General features: G+C 41.0%; 1 protein-coding gene across 9 annotated transcripts in view; it reads left to right on the top strand.

Moving 5' to 3' along the window:
• RUFY3 (RUN and FYVE domain containing 3) overlaps positions 1-21,403 on the top strand; it is a 54,553-nt gene that overhangs the window by 16,847 nt on the left and 16,303 nt on the right. For 5 of the 9 annotated variants that reach the window (XM_035325291.1, XM_035325293.1, XM_035325295.1 and 2 more), the window contains exons 2-10: positions 3,855-3,908; positions 12,273-12,446; positions 13,727-13,844; positions 15,636-15,737; positions 16,749-16,872; positions 17,527-17,588; positions 18,895-18,960; positions 19,062-19,131; positions 21,056-21,148. In XM_035325291.1, the coding sequence (XP_035181182.1) occupies positions 3,855-3,908; positions 12,273-12,446; positions 13,727-13,844; positions 15,636-15,737; positions 16,749-16,872; positions 17,527-17,588; positions 18,895-18,960; positions 19,062-19,131; positions 21,056-21,148 (863 nt within the window). The remainder of the gene's footprint in view (positions 1-3,854; positions 3,909-12,272; positions 12,447-13,726; positions 13,845-15,635; positions 15,738-16,748; positions 16,873-17,526; positions 17,589-18,894; positions 18,961-19,061; positions 19,132-21,055; positions 21,149-21,403) is intronic. The other 4 variants (XM_035325292.1, XM_035325294.1, XM_035325296.1 and 1 more) reach the window with 1 other exon arrangement.

Here is a 21,403-nt window from a genome sequence, read left to right as displayed (position 1 = left end):
TCTATGTATTTGGGAACTCTAGCTGTTTCCTTCTCATGTGCCACCTGTTCAAAAACCCTGTAAACTGATTCTGGTGCTGTTTTTATCCCTGACCTGCCCACGATGTAAGAAGCCACAATTTGACTTCCGCTTCATGTAGTCAGCTTCAGCATGTAGCATGTTTTCTTGGCCTTGTGTAGTAGTGTGGCAAATCGCTGCTGAGCAGTGTTGCCTTTGGACTTCAACTTTTTCATTAAATTATTTTTATACTGGTACATTATTACAGGGCTAAATTATAAAAACTTTTGTTTTCTGGGGAAGCATATCTGCTGGCAGTATCTGTTATTCCTGCATGACTTGTTACAAGTTTCGGTGCAGCTGTTAGGTATTGCATGTGTCTTTGAGAAATACCAAAACAAAGATTGAGATGTGAACAAATTCAGGAAGATAAGGTCGGCAGGGAAAGATTTTTTGTTGTTGTTGTTACTGTTTTCATCCTGTACGCATCATTCATTAATCGACACCTTTTTAAACATCGTTGTTAGGAGAAACAAAGTGGTAGCAGGGAGCAGCTGCTTCTTCCTGTACATGAGTTTCCCTGCTCATTGAGATCCGCTTGTATTACTATTTTTTTAAACATTGCTAGAAAAGGATAAAAATGTCCTGAAAAACCTTACTTTTGGTAGGGTTTGTGACTGGTTCTAAAAGCATGGCTAAACTCGTGCTGCTCCGCTGTGAGGGCTTTCTCGCCCCCCTGTGCAGATGGATCCATCCCCATGGATGGATCAGCCCAAAGTGGATCTCTTGCTGCTGCTGGATCCAGACTGTCTCTCGTATTCAAGGCGGTTAAGATAACTGCTGCTGTGTCGGCCAAGCGGAGAAGAAAATAACTTTACAGAACTTTATTGCTAAAATAATGGATGGGTTTCTCATGATAAATATGTTAATCATAAAAGTGCTTTGGTTCCTTTGTAAAGAGCAGGGCTGTGCATTTATTCCAGCATAATACTCAGTTCCATAATGCTAATCTTCCCGAGAGTCTGGCTGGAATGAGGCAGCTCTTCTACAGAGACATAGTCTTGGTCAGCCTGTTTGCTAAATGTGCTACACAGCAGTTGTAACTGCTTTGTTATCGCTATCACTTTTGCAGAATAATCAAAAGTATTGAATTTATCTTGGATTTACTGTGAGGAGGACCATAGAAACGATCTATTTGCAATTCTTTGTTACTATTTTGTGTCTTAAGAAGATTTTTTTCCCCAGTCTTGTTAGGTGAAAATTCCAAACAAGTAGAGAAAGCTGTGCAGTGTAAAAGAGGAGATGAAATGTATGCAAACCGTCTGCTAGGTGCACAAAGAAATGAACAAAAAATGTGAAAGGAGGTGCTAATTAGATGTGTTCCTTTTCCTCTAAATCTGTATGGGTCCCATAGTCCCTCAGTGCCAATGTAAATTCATGCAATTCTCGCAAGCATTTCTCATTAGAAAGAGGCTGAGATTATTGCCTGCAGAGACATAATAGGAGAAAATATTTGAGACTGCACTGGACACTTGTTTGTAAGCTTTACATAGACCACTTGGTAAGGGTTTAAATTAAAACAGAGCAAAAACAAAATAGCTTTGTCTTTGAATGTGCATTAGGTGGCAGTGGTCCAGATATAGCCAGCTCAGCTTGAGGGTTTCTTGCACCTTTCTGCGAAATGTCGAGCCCCAGTGTGATGGAGGGGGATTGGACTGCTTGGAATCTGCTGACCTGACATAGTTCAGTTATTTCCCATGTAGGTTAAGAATAATTCCAAGCGATGAGAGTTCAAAACCTGTGTTTTCAGTGTGCAAGCCTCACTGCCCTTTGCTAACAGCTGTCTTAGTAAGAAGGAGGACCAGGGTGGTGTCTGGATACGGAGCTGAGCAACGACAGGCTTAGAGAGATGTTAAATACTTGGCTTATGCGTGGCCCATGCAGTGCATGTATGTATGCATAGATTTTTATTTTTTATTTTTTGATTATGAGATCTTTTTCACCCGTTTACACTTCAAAAAGTAAAACAAGTAAACAAGTAAAACAAGTAAACAAGTAAAACAAGTAAAAAGCCCTGAATATTTGATGAGAGACCATTCACTGGGGATGCTTGTCCCTGATCTCAGTGTGCAGGTAGGGAGGGATTATGGGACAATTAGAATCTGTTTCTCATCTTTGTGCGTGGTGGAAAATGCTATTAAATAAATGGTTGTGTGAGCAGCTAGATTTTGGCCTCATTTAATTTTAGAAATACCTAGAAATACAGGTAGAAAATACTAGCTGTATTAACTTGTTTGTGTAGATGTGTTATGAAAAGCTTTTTCCCCAGACACTGAATACTTGAAGCACACTAGTATCTGCATTATAGGTACTAAAAAAAGGGGGGGTGACTTGCTGCTGCAATTGCAGGGAATTTCTCAAGCGAAACTGCCAGCCGCACCTGGGGAGCAGAGGTAGGTAGGTCTGATTGCTCTCATCCTCCCTCTCTGCCCACCCATAACTAGGCTGGGAGAAAATCCCTGCTGAATCCAAAGTGGTTGGCCAGCTCAGCGTGGGGATATGGGTAAGACACAGTGGTTGGTGGTGTTCTACCCTTGTCGTTGTTGCAGTAATGCTCAGCCATAGGGGAGGAAGTGAATTTCTGCTTTATGAAGAAAACTGATGTCTGAAAGCCATCTACTGGAATAAAACAGTTTGTAAGGATACGGTGACCGTTGCTATTGCAGCTTTTGGGGACCAGCTGAATTATTGGTCATGGTGCTATTTAGTTTTTTTTTTTTTTTATTCAAATGCAGTCAGCATGAATGTGCCGTTTGTTAGCCAGCGCTGGGTCCCAGGGCAGGAGGAGGCTGGCGGTAATTCTTCCGTGGGAGGGAGGAGGTCCCAGCAGTATGTGTACTTTGCTCAGGACTCTGGCACGGCTGGCGTGTGAAGGGGAATAGAGCCTTCCCTGTGCTTCAACAGGCTGCAAATCAGTGCTGGGGAGAGTGGGCACGTAAGTAGTGAGCTGAAAATCACACGGGGCTCAGACTGTCTGGGGCTTCATCAGGCTTTGTTTTGTGGGTTCAAACCCAGGGAATTAGTGGGTGTGCTGAAACAAGTTTTCCCTGTCCTGCCTGCTCCTCTGCCAGGATACCTACCTCCTCCCCGTGCCTGCCAGCCCTCTGCAGGCTCCCAGCAAGGAGAAAAGTGTTTTCTGGTTGAGGTCTTAGCGAATCAACATCAGAACGACAACGTGAAACCTGTGACCCGAGTCCAGGCTAAGCTGGATCACCTCTACACTGTTTTTCTTTCAAATTGATGGTTGTAACAGGGTTAGACCTTCATTGAAGCCTATTCAAAAAGTCCTCAGTATGTAATTTTCCTGAAGTGTGCAAAGCTTGTCATGCTTGATTTTCATGTATAGTTGCATTTCCCTGTTATTTCGGGGGTTCTTTTGGGGGCTGGGTAGGAGGGAATTGAAACAAATGCTGACGTTGCGTAAACACCAAAAGTTTAGTGCTTTGGTCGTATAAACAAAATAACGTATTTCTTGCTTTTCTTTTTAGGATGTGCTTTAACTAAAATATTGGTTGTCTTAACGCAAAAAAAAAAAAGCAACAGAGTTTCTCAAGCTTTAATAAAGCTTACCTTAATTTGCCTCTCAAGGAGGAAAAACTAAGCTTTGCTGTATTGCTTTGTGCAGACTAACAAACCCTTTTGACTTGCAAATTCCTTGCCTATATGAATTGAGCCTTGTATTATGCGAATCTCCCTTTCAGTTTTCCTTCCCTTGTACCTTGATTTTGAATCTTTCCTTTAGATCTTGGCTTGCATGACATTTTCTTTCTTTTCCTTTCTTTTTGCTGTTTGCAAAGACTCTTGGGAGGATTTGACAGATGTGGTGGAGCAATTGCGTGATGATACTGAAGGTGCGTGCCACACCAACATCTTTCAGCTATTATTTCCACTAATGATTGGCTTTTGACTTATGATTTAGAGCCTGAGTGCAAAATACGGTTCTCCTTTCCACTGCTAATAGCTTTGGCTTGCTGAACATGCTTGTCTGGTTGCACCAGGTTCACAGCCAGAACGTGCTGTACTCGTTGCACTGTGGATGGATGGTTGGTTTCTGCTGTTAGCGTGTTAAAGAAAATGCCTTTGATCACTCTCATTTATGCATTACTCCTTCAATTGTATCAATTTACCTTTAAAATGGTTTTTGTGAAGGCTTTTCTGCTAAATTTTACCAACGCCTTCGTGGGCTCTGTGTGATCAATTTTGGTTTCTAAATTCTTACTGATCTCTTTTAGAAAATATGGGGATACCCTATCTATGCTTTTTTTTTTTAAAAAAAATAAAAATAAAAAAAAAAAAGAAAGAAAAAGCCTGCTACTAATTTTGAGCCCTGAAGTGAAAAAAGAAAAAGTGAACAAAGAGAGGCTAGCTTTCTTACATTAAATGGATTCTGGGATGGTTGTTTTCCTGAGCCCGATATAAACACAACTTGAAAGATCCAGCAATATTTAGAAGCTAAATTTTAAATAAGGTTTCAGAAATCACCCCAAAGTTCCAGTTTTCCTGAGGTACTTATTTCTATTTATCAAATCAAGATTTGGCAAAAAATGACTCTAAAACTTGTTTTGCAAATTTTGATTAAAACTGTACTAAATGAGAATTTCTGGTGTTGTGCTCCTTCATTCTTAAAACGGAGCAAGCATGAAATACGTGAATCCCAGCTCAGCATGCACTGAAGTAAACTTGTAGTCTGACTAAAACCAGCCATGCGTGGCTGGGATGGAAGTGTGTGCGGCACGGAAGGTGAGCGTACCTTTTAGAGACAAGAGAATTTTCCCCTTGAGGCTGGGAAGTTCGCGTTCATTGTTTGGAAGAATATAAAATACAATGTAAAAGTATGATTAGGGGCATATATATTTGAAAGGCCAAATTCTTTAGAAATGGTGATCTCAAATTGGAAGCTAACACCAGGGCTGTTGAAATGTAGAAGTCTTGAGAGCACAAGTCCTGTTATTCCTGTACTGATAACCGTGAAGGAATAAAACCAGCAGATGTGTTTTGGCTCTTTTTGCCAATTTGTGAGTTGAGCCAACACAGTGGCTTTTTGTTCTTACCAGTGCTTTGTTCCGTTTTGGTCTCATTCTCACTGAAAGAATCTTAATCAGAAACTTCATTTGTTGCTTTATGGTACAGATAAGCAATTTAAACCTCAACTTGGCAAAGCAAAACGGTAAAGTTAAGCGAAGTGTGATTATGTGATAGACTCAGGATTCTAAATAGAAGGTCAAGTCTGAGCGACAGCATGAAGGGTACATCTGTCTTAAAATATGCAGTAAATATTACCGGAATAATAACTGATAAATACAGAGGTAAAACAATGCAGCAGGCATGAGACTTGCTAGAAAAAAAAAACAAACACCTTCCCATGCAAGGAATTTGAAGCATGTTTCTGGCTGAAGAAAACAGCAAAAGCAACCATGACATAGCAGAAATACATTTTTATTTATGTTTGGAAGTTGCAATGGTATAAATCTTTCTAAAGAGGGTTCGTTGTGTGCAAGAAATTGTTCTGATGTATTAACTACATGGAGGGCTTGCTGGTCAGCTTCTGTGGGTGCTGCTTTCCCTAACTGTGGTGTTGGGCTTTGCGCTCAGGCTTCTGCCTGGTGGACAAAGCCAGCTTTCCTCAGACCTGGGAGATGTGCTCTCTCCCGACGCAGCAGCTAATTCTGCCCCAGCAGCGCCAGCCGACAGATTTCCGAGGTAGTCTTTAAAGAAGAAAAGGGGTTGATTCTTTTTCTTCTGTAAAACATTGTCCAGATTTTTTGCACTTGTTTTTGTGGGATGGTGATGAAATGTATTTCAAAGATACATTTGAAATGTCTGACCTGTCTGTTTTCCCTTGCATCTGTTTCCCGTGCTTATCACCCTATTCTGTTTTTGCTGAAACTCTTGTATGCTTGCTTGTTGGGAACTTGTCCTCCCTGGTAATAGAGTGTGCCTTCCCCCTGGAGGCGAAGATGAAGAGCATACTAGCAAGAACAAATGAGGCAACCACTGAAACTCTATAAAAATGCTGCTTCTCTCAGGAAATGAGAGGCATGTTTGTAATGTGGTGTTAGTATAGCTCCTTTCCAGTTTATCCACAGTCCCTTACATTTGGCTGAGTTTGGAATACAGAAGCAAAAAAATAGAGTAAAACATTTTTCTGTAGAAACAGACATGCCTCTACTTTTCACTTGTGAGCATTCATTCATTTTTATTTTAATTGCTGCTTACCTCTGAGGGAGCGAGCTGGCGATAAGCAAAAGGTGTGTATCAGCTCTTCTTGGCCGTGGTAGGCAGGGAAGCGTGCTGCTAGAAGGAAGGTGAGGACTTTGGTTATAAGGGAGTGTCAGGAAAGCTCCAGCTGAGATAGAAGCTTAAAAGATACACACAGATGTTCAACTCCTGTTTGCTTTTGCAGCGTTGAAATAGCCTGAGCTTCCTTGAACTTATTTGTCCATCGGGACTGAAGGACTCTGGGTCAGATGCCAAAAGCAAACAGCTCAGGTTGCAGGTACTCCCCTGGCCCTCAGCTCACTGCGCAAGCCATTCAGCTGGAAACGGCTGCCACTAAAGCTGGGGTGGCAAAGAGGAGAAGACCACGGCGTGGTTACCTTGACCATAAGTCAGTCTGTTAGCACAGGCCCCTGCTGTCAGCCTGAATTCGGGTACCAGGCCGTGCCCTGGGGCAGCTGGCTTGCACGTAGGTGCCTGTACCCTCTACGGCTTTGACCACGAGGATGGCAATTCCTGATGTCCTCAGGCTCGTGGCAAGGGAGGTTATTTGACTCCCTGTCAGTAATATGCAGAGAGACAGCTTCAGCTTTCTGAGAGGAGTTTTCTCACCTTCCGCATCATGTAGCGTGGCAGAACAGAGGTATGGAAAAATTCATTTCAAGTCCTTAATTTATCTAGGGATTTGTTTCAAATTTATTTCATTCGCATTCATTTCATATTATACACGTGTTCATGATTTCAGAGCCTGAGCAGGTAGAACTAATGTCTTTCCTAATGTGAATTTGCTTAACTGAAACTCAGTGCTGGCTGGTTTGCTGTGAAAGCCAGTGCTTCATCATTACCATGTATCTCAGTTAACCTGAGTGCAGCATGAACTGCTCACAAGATGTTATTTCTCTGCCATGCACAGCAGTAGCCTCTATAAATTTCAGATTGCCTGGTAATTTGGATTCTTGACTTTGAAAATGGGTTCGGTATGTGGACAACCTTGCTAATCAATAGGCACTCCTTTGCGCAGACATGTTTGCACTTAGAGTATTTTGTGAGTCCCTGTGTTTGATTGAAGTTCTGGCTTTATTTTCTTCTTAAATCTGTTACAGGAATATAGCATGAGGAGTGATAAAATTTATTGTCGCTAGGAGGGAGGTCCCTAGAAGCACAGTCACAGCTTAATCTTTTGAGATCCAATATTGCGTTGACTTTTCCCTTGACTTTTTATCTTCCTAGTTATATATTTTACCTTCTAAAAAATGATGGGATTCCTGAGGTTCTTGGATGCTTTTGGAAGCTTTTTTTCCTGGAAGCTTCTCAGGACTACTTTGTTTTTCATGCAGTTTGCATGTGAATGATTACGGCAGAGTTACACATCTTCAAAAACCTGAGAGTTTGGTGTTTTAGGGAAACGGTAGGATGAATAGATTATTTAATACCTGCCATTTTAATGGGATGCAAGCCCAGTGCAATCATGACCATGGCATGGTTGCAGCTAGGTCTGTTCTGCAGAAGCTACATTTTTAAAACAGCGAAATTGTCTGGGGAATTTAAGATTACTTGAATTGAAATCCAGACCTCATTGAAAGGCCAAGTGTAAGGACCAAGGCTTTACTCTTAAAGTTTACAGTGTGACATTTATGGCCAACACAGGTTGAGCTTTCTGCAGTTAATGGCAGAGAGAGAAAGTTGGAGAAGGTATTGGCATGAAGTGAGAATCTCAGCTGGATATCAGGTTCAGGTTGTCAGAGCAGAAAATGGCTGGGTTGGCTTGAAGCTGCCTGGACCATCTTAGTGTATGAAAGTCATTTTTACTTGCATGCCCTGCTCTTTTCGACTCAAACTCAGGGTTGTGTGTGTTGCAGCACGTATAACAAGGGTATTCGTTATTTAGGATTTCATTTTTGGAATAAATCTTTGGGATTTTATGCACTTTTATACCATATGACAGTTGATTTATTTACAGGATGAAAATCTTGGATAAGATGCATACACAGAGCACCATCATTCGCAACAGACTAATGAAGAACCTGCCTTTAATTAGTCAATGTGATTAAAACATTTTTCGGTGATCTGGTGTTACAGTTCTTTAGACTGTGACTGTGTTTTAGTCTTAAATACGTAGCCCGGCTTTCCCTTTTTGAATGAAGTGCTTTCATCAGCTTGCATCTTCATTAGCTCTTATCCTTTAACGGTGTTGAAAGAATATAGTTACCTTGAACGTGCTTCATACACATCCATTTTTTTTCCTGTTTCTTTTTGAATTAGTGTCGCATTGACACCAGTTGATACACTGCAGTCACAGACCTCTGACTCATGGAAAACCACACATCTTGCCTCAAAAAACATAGCATACCCTTGACCTTAGCGTAGGTCTGCATGAGGCAGCAGCTCTTGATACTGGAAGAAATGTATATGGTTTCCTGTGAGTGTAGAGTGGAATAGCACCTGAATTCTGAACAGTGTAGTTGGAATCGATCCTAATTCAAATAAGCTGATAGCCAAAGCCTAAGTAACATTTTCTGTGTAGGTAACTTGTAAGGTTTCTTTAATTTTGCATTAGCCATTGATTTGCCACTTGAGCAGAATGGCTTTGGATGCCTGCCCCGCTACTGATGCCATCGAAGAGTCGCTCCCACAGCTCCGTACTGCGGCAGGGCTCCGCTACTTACAGGCACGCCTTGGCCTGTGGGGGAAAAATGTTGGTAAGAAGGGACAGAAGCTCTCTATCTTCCTGTATCTTGCTGTTTCCCCGATAGGGAAGAAGAACTGGAAGCTGTGGTTATTGACAAGGTTTAAGTCTAGTCTGCTGTAGATGGAGTAAAACTATCCCAGCAGTGCTGCGGGAGGGAGCTGGCTGTTTCTTTGGAGATGAGGTGGTTCTGAATGGGCTTTAACCATGGAACCAAGGCAAAACATAATTTTGTGCCTACAGCCTGCTGCAGTAGAAGCAAATGCTGTAGGGACAGTCTTGTGCTCCTAGAAGGCAGCTGTGATGGATGCAGTCAGAGGTGGCATTCATTAGCATCATCCAGAAGTGCACAGAAGGGAATACTCAGGAGTGCTGAATGTATTTTTAACTGCATGTACTAAAGCTATGTTTTTGCAATCAATTTGGTGTTACATTACATATTTTTATTGATATTTTTATTTTTCTGGGCCTGCATTTCTAGTAATGGTGGCTGTTCTCTTAGCTACATAGCAAATCATAAAATGGATTGGAAATCATAAAACAGGTACTCTGCTCAATTTAAGTGCCAAATCTATCAGTTTAAAATAGTAGTAGTTCTGCAAAAGCAATAAAATTCATCCAGTAAATTACATCTTTCTACAGTCCAATGCTCCTGCATGAATTCTGTTGCTAAATTAATAGTTTCAGTTACCTAAACGGTGAAAATAAATTGCAAATGCCTTGTCCCAGACTTTTTATAAGCTGGGAGCCAAGACAATCAGTGCTTGAAGAGTGTAGAGTTAAAACATAACTTGCCAGGAGTCTTGATCGCTCTGTCCCTTAGCAGTAGAAGACTGGGTGGAGACACAGGAACAGCTGAACTTGTCTGGTGCTTCTCTGAAAAAGAAGACACTCTTCCATGGCCTGGAGTGAAATTAGACTCATGGCTGTCAATCAATGGTGATTTCAGTAGGCATTGCTTCGCACTGGCTCCATGCTCCCCTTCTCTGTTGGATGGCTTCACTGCTTGAGCTGCTCTGTGCAGGACCTGCCAGGATGGTTGCAGTAAATTTAGAGAAGACAGCTTTGGGTACTGCTTGATCCTGGAGAAACAAAGGAAGAAGAGAGAGGCCTTGTCCTAACACGCTTGAAGAGACTAAACAAAAGCAGTCGCGGTACCTGGTTTGAGCGGTGGCAGCTGCCCTGATGGGTCCCTCTCCCTGGACTGTGGATTTTTTCACACCCCTTAACATTAATGGGGGCTACTCGACTGTTGCTAGCTCAGTTGCCACAGAGCTGGGTCTGAGTATTTCTTGGGCCATCAGCATCCCTGATAAAAGCAGCCCATCTGCTAGCAGACAGGCCATGCAAAACTAAGCAGCAATACCCAGACATTACTATGTGGAGTGCCAGCTAGCTTTGGAGCCGTGGGAACCTGAATGTGGAATGCTTCAGAGGCAGATTCGGCTTGTTCCCAGGTTTTGCTGGCTCCTAGGTTTCACAAATAGTCTCTCTTTTGATCCCCTTGTATAATTTCTCTGGTTCTTTGAATGGGGATGGTTGCCTGCGCTGGAGTACTTGCTTTTCCTCTCCTAGCCCCGAGGTGCCTTTCACTGCCTCCTTTTTCTGGCATAAGAAGTCGCAGTCACAGCAGCAGCTGCTTCTCTTGTTGCTTATTTTGTATTCAGTCATAGGTCACTGAAGTTAAATATTGCTCATATCAGCTAAGGGCAATTGGGCCTATAGTGCTTTTCAACCCGCGCAATGTGGCCAAAATGGAAAGCGGGATCGATGTGGTTTCTAATACCTTTATAGTTCTGTGAAGTCTTGCTCCTTGCTTTGTTTCTGGATGGTGGGTACTGACATGATGCCTCGTCGCAGTGGCAGGATGTTTGAGATGACAAGGAGGCTGTAGTCACCCACGCATGAGCAACTGGGCTCATCAGCATCGGCGCCGTGGTGAAGCAGGGTGATGCCTTTCATCAGCAGAACAGGTGCTACAGGAGATATGTGGGAGCTGTTACAAACCTGGACAGCTCAAGTCTACGTGTCTGGCAGAGGTTTGATGTCTAGTCAGTGGCAAACGTGCTGAAGACAAACCCAGGCTTCTGCAAGAGCTTACTTGGGGAGTAGATCCGCTGAGGATGGGGGTTGCATCTCCTCAACAGTGACGGATGTTTCAAGGCAAGAGAGACATGGGAACCTGTCTAAGCTGTCTAAGTGTTGAGGAGAGGTAATCTCTGAGCAGCCAAAAAGAGCTTGAGAACACCCGCAGTGGCAGAGAGAGGCACTTTATGGGTGTAAGTGGTAGTGCTGGGTGGTAGCAGCAACGACCATGTCAGTTCTTCCGCTGCTTAGGTTTGTAGTTACCTTCATGGCTTCTTCCATCAAACTTAACCGTGCTTTCCTCTGCGTTCTCTGCAACAGAAACACAGTTCTTCTTGAAATCCTTCAAGGATTTCAGCCTCGGGTATTTACTTGTTTTAATTGCTTGCTGAGCACAAGCATGTTTTGTTAGTACAGTGGATGACATATCTAAGCACTGGGTATGCATCCAGGCTTAGATGCTCTGTGGTCACCTTTTTTCTGCTAGGTGTAATAAACTCACTGGTGATGGTGGTGGTAAATCGGTTCAAAGGTCTGTAGATGTCTACAGCACCCTAGAATAAATGGGCCTTACAAGGATGGAGCTGCTGGAAAGGAAGGTGTTTGGGAAGAGAGTCATTTTGTGTTGGCAATGGCATGTTGTGCTGTGCCAGAGACAGGTCAGGGGGCAGGAGGCCTGTAGGCAAGGTGAATTATCTCTGTTACACCCAAATTAAAATTAAAAAAAAAAAAAAGTCATGAAAGATGCAAAACTTGATATAGAGGAACACTGGATTAAGTGTGAGAGGATTCATGGTTGGCTGTAGATTGCAGAAAAAATCACCGCTGCAGAGTTCTTACTGGATTGTAGCTGATGGATGTAGCTGGGGATTGGAGCTAGAGCAAGTGACAGCCGTAACATTCAGTAACACCTCGTCAGGATGGAAAGCACAATATTATCATCTGCCTTCAATCTGTGATTTCTTGAAAAATTAAGTATTTTGTAGTGAAAGTATTGAGGAAGCCCTTAATATATCACCTACTCCCACGTCAGTATGGCTTTCATCATAAAGTGCTAGTTAATTTTGATTTTTCTCAAGAAAAGACCTGCAGAGAGCACCTCTTGTCAAACTGTTACTGCCATTAAAAACATCTTCAAGCTGGGGTACAAAAAGAGGGAGAAGGGATATCTTATTGTACTAAAAATAACTCCTGTTACTCAACAGTATTTTTCTTCTATTTTCTGTAGATCCTAATTATCTCATGGCTAATGAACGCATGAACCTGATGAACATGGCAAAACTGAGTATCAAGGGGTTGATCGAATCTGCACTTAATCTGGGCAGGACGCTGGACTCTGACTATGCACCTCTTCAGCAGTTCTTCGTTGTGATGGAACATTGCCTTAAACATGGCTTGAAAGGTAACCTTCCTTGAGAGGAGTCCTCCTGGGCTGTTGGTCACAGCATAGGAGCGAGAAAGCAATCTTGTTTTAGGGTCTGGTTTGGAATTCAGCAGCAGGCTAGAGAGAGCCTCTGTTATGATCACAGGTGACTTGACAGAAAGAAGAAAATGTCTGCTGAAGATGCAATACCGCAGGTTAAAAGTTCAGTTGTTGATGTTGCTTGTCACTTGTTATAACAGCGTTGCAGACGTGACTCAAATATGACTAAGTCATCAGGAATAAAATTGGCTCCTCAGCCAGATCACGACTCCACTTTTTTTTTTTTTGCATGTCTTCACGGTTCAGAGGGGCAATGGTCCTCTTGCTGGAAGTGGAGATGTGGTGCTGAGATTGTTTCTCACCTCTCTCAAAATTAAGGATTTGGGCTGTGTGCAGCTACTGTCGTGTATGCTGCTTTTTAAAATGGCAGGTAGAGCATATATTTATATTTACAACATGGAGTCACAACTTCAACTGCCCAGTATCATGCTGCTTCTCTTGATTTGCTGCCCTTGCTTGATAGTAGCTTGGGATGAAAAGCAGGGGGTATTAAACTCCCTCTCAGCACCTGTACATACATCCTGTGGTGCGGCTTTAGTAGTTGAGTTCAGCATTATGCACTGATAAAGCGATTCCTGTGCTGGGTAAGGTAATGTTGTGCAAGGGCGAAGTGTTCATACTCAGCTTTATCTGTGTGCTGGTGTCCCTACTGCAGGTTTTAAGTTAACTGAGTTCTCAGTTTCCTTACAGCTGCTGCAAAGTAGCAGTAAAATTATGGAAGAAGCAAATTAATTTCCAGTTTTCAAGTAAGGGTTATTAGAAACCTTTCCTGAAGGAGGAAAGGATGTGCAGAGAAGCCCCTGGAAGCTGTGGCAAAAGAGTGGATTCAAAGTGATGCAATTCTCCTCCATGATGGACAGTGAGGGAAAACTACTGTGCACGCAGTGTGTAACTTGAACAGTGAGAGCAACCTTTGCCACTAGCAGTGAATCTCAGTTGTTGGTTATCACTGGGTGTTGTTTTGCAGTATCTAAGATGTATAAAATTATTTCTGGCATCCATCTCAAGCTCCTGTTGCGTTATTTGAATGATGCCAGTAATTGCCACACTTGAGCATAAAAAGTAATCTGTTGTACTTGCCCAGTAGTAGGCCCAGTAGAATCTTTCTGTAAACTGTTCATTTGCTTCTGACCTTGTTTGAGAATGCCGATAATCAACAGAGGCTTAATGGACTAATTTTATACCTTTTCATTTTCTAGCCAAAAAGACTTTTCTTGGGCAAAATAAGTCATTTTGGGGACCTCTAGAACTAGTAGAAAAACTTGTTCCTGAAGCTGCAGAAATTACAGCAAGTGTTAAGGATCTCCCAGGTCTGAAGTAAGTATAGTCTTTTACTGCACAAATAATGTTTTTTTTAATTGTAAGAAGGATCCTGAAGAAGAGAGGGGGGGACAAACATAATCAGGAATCTGTCTGCCATGTATGTTGATACAAATGGTTCTGCAGTCTTTTTTTTTTTTCCTTAATTAAGGAACTACAGAAAGAGGAAATGATATGTTATTTCTTATATTAAGCTCAAGGGATCTTCTGGACAATAGTACATTGTTTGTCGCTCATTTATGGTGAGCAGTGTGTCTTAGGAATGTGTCAGTCTATACTGACTCCCTGACTGTAGAGGAAGGGAATTGGAAGGAGAGTGATAGAGGTCATTTTTCTTTTTAAAGAGATTCAGATGAACTTGTAAAGTTTGTGTAAAAGGAAGGCTCACAGAGGTGGAGAAGATGCTAGCATATGCTAAAGAAACCTTTTTGAGGATATATTGCTCTTAAAAATTGCAGTCATTTCAGACATCACATTCAGGTTTGCTTATTCCATTGCTTAAAAACAATTGTTAGTGTGAAGGCTTTCAGTCTAGAAAATAGCTAACAGGTTTGAGTAAACTTTTGTATGAGTGTCGTGACTAGGAATCAGATCTTCCTTGCTCAAAGAAAGGGTGAATAGATTCAATAACAGCTTCTCTTGGGCTAGTAACTAGCAAAGTATATGTGGACAGGTGCTTGTACTGGAGGACTGTGCAGGATTCTGCCTGGAACAGCTTACAAGATCAGCATGGAGTGCTAGGAGTGTCATGCCAGAGCTCCTGTTACCTTTTCCTGTTGTAACAGAAAGCTGCAACATGACATAAAATAAAGGACAGAGTTGGAAGAGGTCTCTAAAACACAGTCTTATATACATACTAACCCTTGGGTTATGAACCGTCGTGCGTTAGTGAGGTCAAGACCACAACAGGAAATAATGAAGATGACTTCCATGGGCAATTGCTACTTATACTGGTTAAGATTAGAAAATAAAGTGCTCCGCGTGCTGCTTGCTGTGAGACAGCTGACTGCTGGAGACTGAAAAGAAATTTCCTTCTGATCAGGGTACTGCTCAACATGGGGGGATTTAACACCTTCCTTTAGAGCATCTGATACTGGCTCCTGGCCAATATGCCTGGGTGGAGGAGCCAGAGCTGGGATGCAGCATATCAGTTCTCGTATTTTTAAAGCTGTGTGCTTCAGATTGTCAGGGGAAATGTGGGGGAAGGGCTGTGACTATACACTATTGCATCCTGTGAGTGCGTTCGTGAGCAAAATACTTGAAGAGAACAGTGGTGAATTTGTGATTTTTGTTGTCTTTGTGGATTCTCAGCAGGCTTAACACCTACCTGAAGAAGTGATGCTTGGGCATCGGTGTTGAGCTGAATATACACGTGTTCTTCTGATTTGCTGTATACAAAACTATATTTGACTAGAGTTCATCTGCTTCAGTAGATCACCTTCTGTGTAGTACCATCCAGCATCAGTGAAGTCAGAAAAATATTGTTAATAGAGTAACAAATACAGAATTAGGAGAGAAGCAGTGATAATTCTTCAGATAATTGTTTACATAATTACTTGCACTATGTGATCTCTATAAAGGCCCCTTCCAACCCAAACCATTCTATGATTATATGATAAACTTGTCTGTAACTATTCATGCTGAAATACCTTGTATATCCCTCTTGTCATCGATGGCAGCTGTATCTTTGAGGTGCAGAAACTTCAGACACAATGGGATTGTTGTTAAAGCTGTCTGTGAATGTGTATTGTAGTTTGTGCATAACTGTTTTGTTTCTTGCCTTTGTAGGACACCTGTGGGTAGAGGAAGAGCTTGGCTTCGCCTGGCTCTAATGCAGAAGAAGCTTTCAGAATACATGAAAGCCTTGATTAACAGAAAGGATCTTCTCAGGTGAGTGGTGAACTCTCTCTCTCAGATTAGATAAGGTTCCCTTCTGCCCTATTGTAAGATTTTTGTAAGATCTTTTACACCCAAAAGGTAAAGGTGTATGTACTCTTCCTGATGTGATGGTAATGTTTGTGAAATGTAGAGCTTCCTTTGAAGGAATACAAATGCTTAATATTCTTTCTTTATTCAGGAGCTGCCGTTTTGCCACCCTTATTGTCTCAAGTGTCTGCCTGTTAAAATAAACAAAAATTTTCTTTCTAAAGAGGTGACTTGGGTGAAATATTTGTATAGATGGAATGCAACATTCTCATCTGTGAGATCTTGGCCCTGGACTTGTTTCTGACCTTGTCACTTCATCAGCATCTGACTCAAAATAAGTCATTTCGCTTCTCTCTGTCTACTTCCCCATGTGTAAAACAGCAGTTAGTTTTTAGGCTAATTGCAAGTCCACAGATTTGAACTGCTATGATTATGTTAAGTAGTAGGTTTTACTAAACGTGTTAATGTTTCTTTACTTAAGCAAATAGTTTTGTTGTTGTTGTTGTTGTCTGACCATGCAAATCCATAGCTGACTTGGGGCTGGAAAGGGGAACTTTCTGTTGTCCACGGGAAAATGTGGTGGTATCTTATGTTAGAGAAGTAATTAAAGGAGCAGTAAAAGTATGCTATTTGTAAAACATTAAGCCTCAGTCTTGAATCTTCACTGTGCTATGATATTGCTCAACTTTCATGATTACTTTGCATCACCTTCTAACAGCTGAGAGCCCAGATCTCCTACTTACTGGGTCTTTGCCTCACCCCATAATGTCCTGTGCTGGGAGATGTTTCGTCAGAGCATCAGTTTATTGATAGGACTACACTTCTGTGTAGTTTGTGTTATTGCCTGTTTTTTATTAAGCCTGAGCTTGTGTTTTATTACTGTATGAAATGCCAGAAAAGCCATTCTAGTTGACCTTGTTCTGGTTGAATTTTTAAAAAAGCAACACTTGTTTTCTCCTGCTGTCCATCCTGCAGTGAATTTTATGAGCCTAATGCACTAATGATGGAAGAAGAAGGTGCGATCATTGCTGGCCTGCTAGTAGGTTTGAATGTCATTGATGCAAACTTCTGCATGAAAGGAGAAGACCTGGATTCACAGGTACTGGGTGTTCTGTTAATGTTTTTTCTGCTCATTTAAATTGGACCAATTCTCTGTTGTAGAGGGCTTTGTTTATCTGAGATTCAAATCTTTTTGTATAAGTAATTTAAGACTAATACAAGCTTGCTACCATTATAGTGTTCATCAGTTAGCTCACAGCACTGAGATCAGAGATTCAAGATTTTGGTTTCCTTTTTGTTATGCTTTCATGCAGTCTGTATTTGAATTGCTGTGGTGTGAAATGTAGAAGAAGATAAAGGAGAATGCTGGGATGGACTTTCCCAAAAAGGGGGGGGAGAAGTGTAATTCACTCATGCCATATGACTAGATCAATGTAGCCATTAAACAAAAAAGAAAGGCCCACATGCACTTACCTTACAGCTTGCATAAGCTATGTATGTATAGTTCTAGTGATGATAATGTTTGTCCTTACCTGCTAAGACTTGCTTGCTAACTTGCTGTTTCTGCTAGCATATTCTTGCTTAAATGAGGATATGTTTTCCTTCATTTTGGCTAGATTACTGGTATAATGAATCTTTGTTAGAATACAACATGTGCTGATGTTCTAACTGAACGACCCTGAACTTCCATACCTCTGAACAGTGTTTCTTCTTAAGAGAAACATTTAATGTAAAATGCATTTTTTTTCCCTAGGTCGGAGTTATTGATTTCTCAATGTATTTGAAAGATGGGAACAGCACAAAAGGCAATGAAGGGTAAGCACAAGCATGAGAGTCCTGCTTGTCATCTCCTGATAACTTTTCGAGTTTTCAAGATAAGTTGTCGAGTCATCTCTTGATGACTTTTCAAGTATTTCAAGTTGCCCTGCAAGCTCTTAAATTTTTCACTAAAACATTACTAAGAGTGAATTGCTCCTCTATGAAAAAACAATGTATAAATAAGACACTGGAAGTACTGGGAGGTGGCAGCGGAAGCGAAGGCGTCACAGGAATTCTGTGTGTTCTTTATTAACTGGCAATTTAAGATGATGAAAATACCTTAAAAGTGACCTTTTGCTGAGTTAGGTCTGCCATTCTTGAAAACCTTTTTGGTAAGCAGCTTAGTAGCCTTTAACAGTTGTGCAGCGGTTGATTTTTGGCACCATAGCATCCCTAAATAAATTCTCCACTTGGAACTGATCCTAAGTGTAATAGTTCTGAATACTTGTGCCAGTTTACACAAATGTAGCTATGCAACTTTCAGAGCAAGATCTTGAAAAATAGTGTGGGTACACTGACACACAGATCCAGCCTTGTGGTTTTCTGAGACTTTTGAGACTCTTTCTTCCTGTTTAAGAGGTTCTGCCATTTTGAATTCAAGTACATATTTAATTATGGTACCTCAGGGTCTGGTGTTTTGATTGCCTTTATTTTATCTGTAGTTTCACTTCTAGATCTCTTCTTTAGTTAGGATTTCCTGCTGGAAATGCATGCAAAAAGCACATTTGTTGATGTCTTTCCTTGAGTGAATTTTGGCAAGATAACTCTTGTCTAATATAAAAGTAGTGCAAAGCCGTTTTTTAAATTATTGTACCCACTAAAACATTTTCTGCCTTAATCCTTCAGTTTCATGCATCACAAAATGCCTGAATGTTGTCCAGTTGAACATAACAGTTGGCCACATTTCCTCTTAGACCTTTAATGGTGTCTCTTAGGTCTATTAATACAAATATTGAGGTTTAGGATCAAAGAGAAACTGTGCTATTTCCTCTTCAGCTTGTCTTTCTGTCCATGTAAGCATTCAGAATGATGGTTTGCCTCCATCCTGCTGTGGAGTGTGGAGCCGGGGCTGAAGCCCACGTGGGGTGATCAGGGTGGGTAGCATACTGGATATGTGCATGGCAAAAGTAGGCTGAATGACTTGGGGTTGGCTCTTCTCTGCCTCGTCATTTTTTGGCATGGTGAAGTCCTTCTGGAGGCTTGGGACCTCCACAAACATGCCACACAGTCATTGGCTTTAGATTTGAAAAAACTATGCTCTGGCTGAGCTGAATAATTTTTTTTTATTTTTTTTTTTTTCCAGAGATGGTCAAATAACTGCTATTTTGGACCAGAAGAACTATGTAGAAGAACTCAACAGACATTTAAGGTAATACATGATGTATTTATTCTTTATTATATAGTATAGCACAATAGAAATGAGACTACTAAAAAAGAAGGAATTAACATAGGCTTTCTTCTTTTCAACAGTGCTACAGTGAACAACCTACAGGCAAAAGTGGATGCCTTAGAAAAATCCAACACTAAGCTGACCGAGGAGGTAAGTGTAATAGGGAAGCATCTGATGTTTTGGCCTTATGGAATTAAGTGTAGAAACAGTAAGGAAGGATTTATTTTCAGAGTTGTGGTGTAAGTAATGATGTTGGTTTAATAATGGAACTGGAATAACTGAGCTGCCAATGAATTACGCTGACTGTTGCTGCTAACTAAATATGATGTAGAAAACAGCTAAATGTTTATGTTAAAAATCAAAACCTACTTGAATCCGCTTTTTCCTTCTGAAGTCTTGAGTGCTTTCTAATTTTTGGAAAATGTCTTAGAACAATAAACTGCACAATGGATGTGGTTTCAAATGCCATACAGCTGACATGGTTTGAGGCATCAAGATGGTATGAAAAACTTCATAAACTTCTGTTTATTTTTGACAGATGCAAAAGTTTACTACTATGTTAAGGTATTATTTGAAACATGGCAATAACTTTTCTTCTAGCCTGTCATTATTTGTAAGAAATCAAGTCTTTCTGAATAAAACATTGTTCAATCTGAGCATGGAAGGTGGTTCGCACGTGAGTTGTAGGTGTAATCTGTGTCTTGAAATTGGTTTTGCAGTTTACTGATAATGGAATATATGTAATAAAATTATCATGGGTCAATTCCCCTGACAAATGGGTGAAAGTAATTCTCATCCTAAAGGTTTTACAGTGTCTCTGTCAGCATGTCACTTAGCTCAGCACAATGACTTTGGTTAGGACATCTCAGTGCCCTGGCAGTACAAATATGAAATAGAAGTCTTTCTTGCTTGTTCACCCTCATCAGAGGTCTGTGTGTCTGATTCTTGAACACCTTCTCTAATGGACGTATGCCAAATGATGAGAAGCTTTAGTAGTGGAACTTAGTGTATCCAGTCTCAGAGTTAGAATTAACTTTCACAGTTAAAAATGACAACTTTTAACCCTTTTTAATTTTGAAAAGGTGGTCTACAGTAGGCTTCAATTCTTAGTGCTAATATATTATATGGCTTTTGATTTCGTACCTGCAGTGTATGAATACTGTGTCCATTAAGCATGGTACCCATGAAATTAATTACAATAATGACTCAAGTATATGTTGAGTTTTAGTAACTTGCTTGTCTCTTAGTGAAGTCTCTCTTGGAATGTAACTGATCTTTTCTTGCGTGCAAGGCTTATGGAAGTTACAATTTACCAAGCCAGAAGGAGTTTTCTGAAGTTGTTTTGGACTTTGACCACACACTCAAAGTAGTCTGTTAGCCTGCAGGGATGTCTTTATGGGGAATTATTCTGAGGCAATGTCTTGTCTCGTAAGGGTAGTGTGTGCTGCTGACCCTCAGTTCCCAGTTAAGTCTTCCTCCTGTAATGAGGAGCACTTTTAGTAGCGCTTCTCCTGCCCAAATGCTTAAAGACTCGGAGCATCTGAAATGCATGTTTAAATCTTGCACTTCAAATGCTCTGAGTAGCAATGTATCCAAACTAGCAAAGCTATAGCAAATCCACGCAAGTACTACTTCTCTGGTTCTTTATTTCCAGTGCTGAAGTTCTGTTTGTGTTTTTTTTTTTAAAGCTATTTTTTTGTTCACGTTTTTATTTTTGTTATGCCTGTCAAAGAGGAATGGAGTGAGGATTTACAATGAGTTGTGCTAACCATGTGTTTTGTAGAGTCTAGCAGGTAGTGACCCTTAGAACTGAATAATTTTACTGAAAGACATGAACAGAAATGGTTTGTAAAGTCTGCTTTAGTTACCAGTGTGACAGACTTCCATTGTTGGCTAACCGATACTCTTTCAGATGGTCTTGCATGACAGGGGTTGAACTGTCTTTTGTCACTTCAACTATTTATTTTTCTCACTTGCAATATAAACAAATTAATACAGGAAATCTATCTAGAGGGGAAAAAAACCTGCCAAGTGTGTGTTTGATGTATTTACTGTTGTTCTGTTTTGTTAACAGCTTGCTGTTGCAAACAACAGGATTATTACACTGCAGGAAGAGATGGAGCGGGTTAAAGAAGAAAGTTCTTACATCTTGGAGTCCAATCGTAAGGTTGGTATGTGTAGATGATTCTGGAACCCTTTGGGCAGTTCCAGCCCAAATCTCATGCAGAGTAGGTGTTTTGAAGACATTTAATTTCCTTATGTATCTCACAGAAATCTGTAATAAGTAAGAGTAACTCCAGGTGGGCCTTCTGCAGAGGGTAACAGATGGACCCTGGCCACAGTAAATCCTGCCTGGCAGTAGCTGATGAAACAGTGAGCATGTGCAGAGCTGAAAGCTAACACAGCATGCTCGTGGCTTGCT

Source organism: Oxyura jamaicensis, chromosome 4, assembly GCF_011077185.1.
Source record: "Oxyura jamaicensis isolate SHBP4307 breed ruddy duck chromosome 4, BPBGC_Ojam_1.0, whole genome shotgun sequence".
Classification (NCBI taxonomy): Eukaryota; Metazoa; Chordata; class Aves; order Anseriformes; family Anatidae; genus Oxyura; species Oxyura jamaicensis.
The sequence above is the reverse complement of the archived record's forward strand: the minus strand, read 5'-3'. Positions and strand labels throughout refer to the sequence as shown.